This window comes from Chrysochloris asiatica, unplaced genomic scaffold (assembly GCF_000296735.1).
Source record: "Chrysochloris asiatica unplaced genomic scaffold, ChrAsi1.0 scaffold00147, whole genome shotgun sequence".
Classification (NCBI taxonomy): domain Eukaryota; kingdom Metazoa; phylum Chordata; class Mammalia; order Afrosoricida; family Chrysochloridae; genus Chrysochloris; species Chrysochloris asiatica.
Window position 1 is genome coordinate 6,472,587 of NW_006408665.1, and position 9,641 is coordinate 6,482,227.

Below are 9,641 nucleotides of genomic sequence, written 5' to 3' on the forward strand. Positions count from 1 at the left end.
TTCTTTTTGACAATGAATGCAACATCGTTCCTGTTCAATTTGTCATTTCTGGCATAGTGAACCATGTGGTCATCAGATTCAAAATAGTCAATACCAATCTATTTCAGCTCACTAATGCCCTAAGATATCGATGTTTATGCATTCCATTTCATGTTTGACAACTTCCAATTTTTCCAGATTCATACTTCGGACATTCATGTTTTGATTTTCAATGGATGTTTACAGCTGTTTCTCTTCATTTTGAGTTGTGCTCCATCAGCATATGAAGGTCCCATGGGCTTTTCTCCCATGGGCTTTACTCGATTTGCGTCATCACTGCCAACTCTACTTTGAAGAGCCAGCTCTTCCCCACTTACATTTTGAGTGCCTTCCAACCTGAGAGGCTCATTTTCTGGCAATATATCTGACAGTGTTTCTCTGCTATTCATAAGGTTTTCAGCGACTAAATATTTGGAAGTAATTCGTCACTTCTTCTTCCTAGTCTGTCTTCATCTGGAAGCTCATCTGAAACCTGTCCACCATGGGTGACCCTGCTGGTATTTAACATACCAGTGGCATAGCTTTCAGAATCACAGCAACTCACAAGCCACCACAGTACAACAAACTGACAGGCAAGTGGTGGCTGACTATGGTACAGACCATCAATTATTTATATGCAAGTACAGGCTGAGGCAGAAGAAAATTAAAACAAGTCCATGAGAGCCAAAATATAAAATATGGCCTGGAGTGTATCACACTTGAATTTAGAAACCATCTCAAAAACAGATTTGATGCATTTGTACTAATGACTAAAGATCAAAAGAGTTGTGGGATGACACCAATAATTTCATACATGAAGAAAGCAAAAGCTTGTTGAAAAACCCAGAAAAAAAAAAAGAAAGAAAATTCCAAAATGGATGATAGAAAAGTCTCTGAAATTTGCTCTTGAATGTATAGGTGCTAACGTAACTGAAGAAAAGATGAAGTAAAAGAACCGAATAGAAAATTTCAACAGGCAGCTCCATAAGACAAAGTCCAATATTAGAATGAAATGCACAAAGAACTGGAATTATAAAACCAAAACAGATAAACATGCTCAGAATTTCTCATGCTTAAAGAAACGAAGAAAAAAGTCAAGCTAACTGTCAATACTGAAGGATTCTGTGGACAAAATATTGGATGGCATAGAAAGCATCAAAAGAAAAGGGAAAGATATGTAGTTACTGCACCAAAAATAATTTTTCGATGTTCAATTATTCCAAAAGATAGGAAGTGATCAAGAATCAATGATATTGAAGGAAGATGTTCAAGCTACACAGAAGACATTGACAAAAAAACAAGGCTTTGGGAGTTATGGAATAACAATTGAAATGTTTCAACAAAATGATGCAGAACTGGAGGTGAATACTTGTCTATGCCAACAAATTTGAAGATCACTACCTACTAATCAATTGAATCAAATCCATATTTGTATCCATTCCAAAGAAAGGTGACCCAATGGAATGCAGAAATCATTTATAAAATATAATTATTTTTCACATGCAATTAAAACCAAGCTGAAAATAATTCAGGGACAGTTGAAGCAATAAGTACATGGACAGAGAGCTTCCAGAAATTCAAGCCAGATTCAGAAGTAGGTGTGGAATGAGGTAAATCATTGCTGATGTCCAATGAACCTTGACTTTAAGCTAAGAATACCAGAAAGATATTTAGTTGTGTTTTATTTACTATTGCAGTTATTCAACTGTGTGGATCATAACAAACTATGGATAAAATTGAAAAAATGAGTATTCCGGAACACTTAATTATGCTCGTGAGGAACCTATACATAGGCCAAGAGGCAGTCCTTTGAACAAGACAAAGGGATACTGAAAGGTTTAAAATCAGGAAAGGTGTGTTGCAGGGCTGTATTCTTTCACCATATTTATTTAGTGTGTATGCTGAACAAATAATTTGGGAAACTGGATTATAGAAGAAGAATGTGGTGTCAGGATGTGAGAAAGACTCATGAACAACCTAAAATATGCAGATGACACACCTTGCTTGCAGAATCAAAAAGGACTTCAAGTACTCACTGATGAAGTTCAAAGACTAGAACCTTCAGTGTCAAGAAATGAAATTCCTCAGAACTGGAGCAATAAAAAAAATCATAAAAAAGGAGAAAGATTGAAACTGTCAAAGTCTTCATTTTTCTTGAATCCCCAATCAACACTTGTGAAAGCAGGATCAAGAAATCAAACAGTGTATTTCATTATGTAAATCTTCTGCAAAAGATCTCTTAAAGTATTAAAGAGCAAAGATGTCACATTAAGGACTAAAGTGCACCTGATACAGGCCAGGGTATTTTCAGTAACCTTGTTTACATGTAAAAGCTGGACAATGAAAAATAAACACTATAGAAGAACCAATGCATTTGAATTATGGTGTTGGCAAAGAATATTAAATATATCAAGGACTGCCAGAAAGAAAAATCTGTTTTGGAAGAAGTATTGTCATATTGATCCTTGGAAGTGTTTATAGTGAGACTTCATCTCTCACACTTTGGACATGCTATCAGGAATTACTAGTCCTTGAAGAAGGGTATCTTGCTTGCAAAAGTGGAGGAAGGAGAAAAAGAGGAAGACCCTCAATGAGATGGATCGACACAGTGGCAGCAATAATGTGTTTAAACATCGCAACAATTTTGAGGATGGTGCAGGCCTGGGCAGTGTCTCTATGAGTCCAAGCCAACTCAATGGCACTAACAATAGCAAAATCTCATTTAATATTACAACAATCCTCTACTATTATCTACCCTAGTATTGCATTATCCAATAAACATCTGTATCATAGTTTTTATCCAATAACTATTCTGAAAATACTTAGCTTGTGATAAAAGTATTAATGGAGTAACCTTTACTCATTGACTTATATTGACTCTTTACGTAGAAAAACCATGTGCCCTGTTTTGCTCCCCTGTTGGAAAAGAACAGCCTATTCTTCTGTCAGAAAAAGTGATGGATGGAACTTCTTGTGGCTATCAGGGTGTAGATGTCTGTGCAAATGGCAGGTGCCAGGTAAGATATTCCAAAAGAGAAAATAGGTATGTTAAATGCAAAGTATGGAACCATTGAGAAGCTGCACTATTTGGGGAAAGCTCTGGATAAAAATTTAAAAGATATGAGAGTAACCCTAACTTGACTGTGGTTGAGAAAGTCTGATCTACTTTAAAATTCCATTTCTTCTTCTATATTATGAAGGGGTTACATTCCATTATTCATAAAAGCCATTACTAACTGAAGGCATCTGAGATTTTTATTCTATAATGTATAATGTAGATCTAAAACTGGAATATTACCATGCATTTTAAGTCAATACATTCCAAACCAAAAATTCAAGCACTCCAGTTCTCCATGCCTTGTGTCCAAGATTGAGCAAGTAGCAAAAACCTGTAAAATCAACCTCATTACTCACTCAGCATTAAAACATTCTCCACACAAGTGAACCAACTGCTTTTTAAATGTAGCTACAGTTTTCTTATGCTGTTATACATTTTGTTTGCATTTCTCTACCTTTGGAAAAAGAATATTTACTGTGTGCGTTTATATGCTATTCATTAATCTTCAGAAAAACCGAAATTCTGTTAGTGTCTGAACCCACCTACTGAAACCCATTACCACTGAGTCAATTCTGACTCACAGAGTAGAATTGCTCCATTGGGTTTCTGAGACTATAAATATCACAGAAGACAGCCTCATCTTTTTTCCTGAAAAACTGTTTGTGAGTTTGAACTGCTGACCTTTCGGTTAGCAGCATAGTGAGAAAATCAAATACAAATTTAGAAACGACAACACAAGAAGTCATAGCTCTGGCACTGTTTCAAGGTGACCTCCCCTGGAAGACTACCAGGATTCCTGGGCAGTACAAACAGTTAATGTACTCAGCTGATAATGAAATGTTTGGAAGTTTGAATCTTCCCAAAGATTCCTTGAAAAAAGCACTGTCAATATACGTCTGAAAAATTAGCCTTTGAAAACTCTATGGAGAATAGATCTACTCTGACATGGATGGGGTTTTAGACAGATTAATGTGGTCAACATGTATGGGGTGAGGGGAAAGAAGTTAAGAATAGGCAGAAGGAGAAATTGGCTTGTGTTGCAGTTACAAGATCTCTGCTGATGCTGTGGAAGTTCTTATATTGCGCTTGCTCTTCAGCATTGTCATCATTAAAGGACAGAAAATCAGACCTTTGACTTGGTTTCTGCTAATATTTGAAATTATGCTGCTTAAATGGTATGAAACTGAAAAAGGCAACTTTCTTCAGGCTATGCAGTTTCTAAAGAAAATTAACAGCTGAGAGCTATCACCATTGCCTTACCAATAACAGGGGAAATAAATCCTTTAGTAATGAAATTAAAATCAAGCTGAAAATAATTCAGGAACAGTTGCAGCAATATATGAAGTATATTGCAGCAAGTAATGAAAGGTATATATGGTTAGAATCCATGACAGACATAAGTAACTGTCCTTAAGCAAACCACTTAAAATCTATATACATTCATTGTTGTTGTTGTTGTTAAGTGCCATGGAGTTCTGACTCATAAAGACCCTGCATAAGATTTCCAAGGAGCAGTTTGTGGGTTTGAACTGCCAACTTTGTGGTCAACAGTCTAGTGCTGATCCTACAATGCCACACCAGGACTCCAAACATCCATTCACTAATGTAAAAAATGACCTTTGTGTGTTACATGCTCTTTTAAGAATTTGAGGCAATAGTTATTTCCCCCCGAAGAAAAATGCACACCTGACCACACACATACACCTCAATATTTGTAAACAGTTATAAATTATGGATGAATAAATCCATACTCCAGCAAGTCCAATGGACTTCTGACTAAGTCCTTGGGAAAAACATGAGCACTTAATGATTTCCAGTTCTAAGAGTCTGTATGTTGCCAACATACTATATAAAGTTTAAAGCACAGAATCCTTTGTAATACTATTGGCATAATTAACAGTCTCATAATTGCATATTAATTTCTTATATTTTTAACAGATTATAGCAGTAATTTGAAATGTGATTTTTCATTCATCTGTAAGAAATCATTGCAGATATTTTGCCTGTGAAAAATATTTTGGTTTCAGAACTACCAGTTATGAGATAAGAAATTTAAGTTTATTACAGCATTGTATGTAATTCTGTCAAATCAGTATATATGTTCAATGAACATATATATAAAAAAAAAAATTCCTAACCCAATAAGCCAAATATAATTGCCTAAACTATTATGCTTCACTTGACAGTAAACCAGATAGTCTACAGAGTTCCTGGCTAGACATTAACATTACAGAGAAGCAACATCAAGAAATCTGCTCATATTCTGATGATTATAATCTGATGATTATAATTAAATTGGAGTTCTATGAAATGACTTGTAACTTCTGATGACATTAGAATACATTAAGATTCTGTTTTTTTTAACTGTTTCATTTAACCTTCAATATAATTAAAAGCATGCCTTTTTTTCTTTCTTTTTTTTTTTTTTTTTCATGAGAATCCTGTGTATGTAGGGCTTGCCTAGAATGTTCTGTTTCATCACAAAATACATAGCACCAAAGCTGAAAGTAGAATTCTAAACTTTGTGAATGGACTTAAGAAAGCAATTGAAAACAGATTTCTGCTGGGTCCCAATTTGGCTCCATGAAGTTTGCATTACTGGCAAGGATGAGGAAAGCTCAACCCTGCCCTATTATATATGTTACATACCCATCTCCAGCATGCCAGTGAAGCTTTATATACTGACCGCCAATTAAACTGTGTTGCCTTTTAAAATTAATTCATCAACTTTTAGATTCATATGAGCATATTTATATAAGTGAGGATACCTGAAACTATTTTGTTTTTTTTCCCTTGGTCGCTCTCTCTTTTGCGGGGAGGAGTTCTAAAGAATTAGTCCCACCAAGTCTCTACTTCTCAGTCACACATGAACAATAAGTATTCACTTAGAATCTCTTTATTGCAAAGCAAAAATACACGTCAGAGAGAGAAGCAGGTCATTCTTCAAGAGTGGAGTAGACCTGGTAGCAGTAGGAAGCATAGATCAGATGAGGTCAAAGCGAATTGTACACTTCAAAGAGAGAAGGGGGTCTGTCTCAGAGAGAGGAGAAGACCTTTTGAAGTGGGGTGCACTGGCTTATAAAGGTATGGGGTCCCTTTCTCAAGGGGTGAGCAAACACATATTAATAAGGAGGAGTGGTCTGATGAATATTCATGGTTTTTGTAGAGGGGCGTAGGCTTCTTGGAAATGGGGCGCCTGCTGCAGATGTCAGCTTTAGGCACTATCTTCATGGGTCCTCTGCCTGCAACCAGCTACTTCTATCAGGGTTTCAGGTTCTGCTATCCCTATCTCCGTCTCCAGCCTATTCTCAGTTATCCTTCTTGTTGGACTAGAGATGCCCTCACAGCTTTTCAGGGGAAGCCAGGGTAAGAGAGGCCCAGGGCCCCAGGGGTTCTAACTTGTCCCTGACAAAACAACCAACTATATAATTCAAAATATCTAATTTTTACCTTAAAATATATGATTATTGACATGAAAATATGCTTAGCACTGTTACTCATTTGCTCAGTATATTACTGAGTTGGTTCTAACTCATAGTCATCCTGTATAGGATTTCCAAGGCTGTAAATCTTTACAGGAGCAGAAAGCCTCATGTTTCTTCTGTGGAGGGAGAAACTGGTAGCTTCCAACTACTGACCTTGCAGTTAGTATTACAACTTGTAATCCACTATGCTACCAGGGCTCTTTGTAAACACAAATCACAGCCACAAAATATACCACTGCATAGGATGGTACTATGATGATTACAATAACAATGTTAGAAAAGAAGGGTGAGGATATGAAGAGATAACTCCCTCATATTCTTCTGGTGGTGGTGGTAATGTTGGTTATGTTCTATAGAGTTGGATCCAACTTTTAGCGACACTGCATAGGGTTTCTAAGGCCGTAATTCTGCATGGAAGCAGAAAGGTCTCATCTCTCTGCCACAGAATGGCTAGTGCTTTTGAACCACTGATCTTGAGATTATCAGTAGGACTCTTAACTATAATGCTACCAGAGCTTTTCTGGAATGAATGAACAATGGTACAGATACTTTAGAAAATTGTTTGACAGTCTTTCAGAAAGTTAAACAGATAACTACCATGTTATCCAACAATTATACTCCTAGATTTATACTCCCAAAGAATTGGAAACACATATTCATACAAAGAAATGTATATGAATTCACAGTAGCCAAAAGGTAGAAACAACCTATGTTTCCATAAACAGATGAATGAATAAACAAAATACCCTTACATGGGAATATTATTTAATTATAAAAAGGAATTAAGTACTGACGCATGATATAACATGGTTGGAACTTGAAATCATTATGCTAAGTAAAAGACACCAGGCGTAAAAGGTCAGAGATGATATGATTCTATTTACAGTTCCAGAATAGATAAGTCTGTAAAGACAAAAAGCAGATTAGTGGTTTGCAGGGGCTGGGAACTAGACAGTGATAGCTTCATGGATACAGGGTTTCTATTGGGGGTGATGAAAATGTTTTAGAACTAGGTAAAATGATGGCTGCACAATATTTGGAATGTACTGAATATTACATTTTATACTTTAAACTATGTTAAATTTTCAACAAATTTCATAGAAAGAAACAACTGTATATGATTATTTATCTAAGGCATACATGTATAAGGTTTTTGTGATACCCCAGTTAAAGTGTTAGAAAAATGCGCTGGACTGTAAGGTTGGTGGGAACCACAAGGTCAGTATTTTACACTGACCAACTGCTCCTTGGAAACCCTATCCAGGGTCTCTGAGTCAGAACCTACTCCAGTACCAACTACAAGTACCAACTTGTTCATTCATATAACTATTTATTACCATTTCCTTAGACTCCTGGTGTGGCATTGTAGGATCACCACTGGGCTGCCAACCACAAGGTCAGCAGTTCAAAACCATCAACTGCTCCTCAGAAACCCCATACAGGGTCACTATGAGTCAGAACTGAATCCATGGCACATGGAGTTCTGATGTCACAGTGGGTTAATAACTGGGCTGCTAACTTTGAGGTAGGTGATTCAAATCACCAGTTGCTTCCTGGGAGAAAGATGTGGCAGTATAGTCTTGTCAAGATTTACAGTATTGGAAACTCTGTGGAGAAGACCCACTCTGTCCTCTTAAGATAACTATGAATTGACTCCTCTACAGCAGTGGGTATTTGCTTGTGTTAGAAATAAAGCAATGAAAGTCCTTTAATCATTTTGAAATCTCTCTAAGCTCTACTCTTAACTTTTTCTTTATTTGTAAGAGCATTGTGTTGTTTTAGTCTTTTTCCTCACCCAAGGACTCCCAGTTCTTTTCATGGCTCCTGCTAAGTGTCCTCTTCACATAGCTTTGTTGAATTTTGAGCATTTCCTGTAGCAGCTACTGCTTTCATCCATTCTCTTTATTTCTCCACAAATAGGCTTTGACTTACTGATCAGCATTCTCCACTTCTGCATTTCCTTTGTAGACTTCTTGACACTGATAGGTCCCCTGGGGCCAAAGGAAGGCTTGCTGTATTATGCAGTTTCAATGTGATTTTTGCTCTCAGGATATTGTTCCTACATCTGCATTTTATAATCCTCTAGCTTCTCCCACCCTAATGCCACCCACAGTAAACATAGAAACAAACAGTTTTGTTTTCACTTTTGTATTAATGTTTTTAAAGTTTCACTAAAATAATTAAAACCTGTAAGTGGATGTATCATCAATCTCTCTAACAAATCTTTATGTTTAGGGGTAACTGTGCTCTCCTACTATTTCTGATTGTATTGACATATTAAATTCTGCCCTTTGAGTATGTCTTACATTTCAAAACTATCATATTTTCTAAAAATCAGTGGGAGACAAAAAGTACTCACTAGAAATGAGTCAATTGACTTACTATCAGAAGATTCATAATAATGGAATTGTTCTGGAAGCGTATATATCACTTCCTCACCTGTTCCTATTTCATTATAGCAGCTACAGACTGGAGTCTGTTCTTACCTTACTTTCTAATTCTCTTGCCTTCATTAGTTGAGTACCTAAGCCGGGAGCGATTGTTATTGTTATGTGTCTTCCAGTAGGTTCAGAACCATCAAGGCCCTGTATAGGGTATCCAAGGAGCAGCAGGTGGATAATGTACCACCACTCTTGCAATTTGCAATCCAGTACTTAACCTATAGGAAAAACTACACCAGGGCAAACTGATGGGTACTGAAAATGAGGGTACTGAAAATGTGAGAATTTTCAGTTAATATTTAATATTCAGTATTGTGCTTTACAGCCATTCATAAAGTGAAATAGATACGTAGTATGTTGAGTAGTTAATTTAATGAATTATGTTATATTTAATAGAAATGTAATTTCCTTTGGGGTTTATATAAATTTCATTTGTCTCAATAGTATTATCTTCTCAACTTACTTTGTTGCTTAGTACTGTGGAAAAATATTTTTATGATCATTTTCTTTTTCTTTAATCTACTCCCTAGAGTAAAGAATTTATGATTGCTTTCTTCTTCTCTTCCTAAAGTAGGAATGTGTACCTTAAAAATTTGAACTAGCCAACCGGGTAAGGGAATAGATTGTGCGGTCAAAACC

At 36.3% G+C, this 9,641-nt stretch overlaps 1 protein-coding gene across 1 annotated transcript in view; it reads left to right on the plus strand.

The window, feature by feature from the left end:
• Positions 1-9,641, plus strand: part of ADAMTS19 (ADAM metallopeptidase with thrombospondin type 1 motif, 19) — a 394,617-nt gene that overhangs the window by 267,534 nt on the left and 117,442 nt on the right. The window contains exon 14 of the mRNA XM_006870690.1: positions 2,908-3,035. Within this exon, the coding sequence (XP_006870752.1) occupies positions 2,908-3,035 (128 nt within the window). The remainder of the gene's footprint in view (positions 1-2,907; positions 3,036-9,641) is intronic.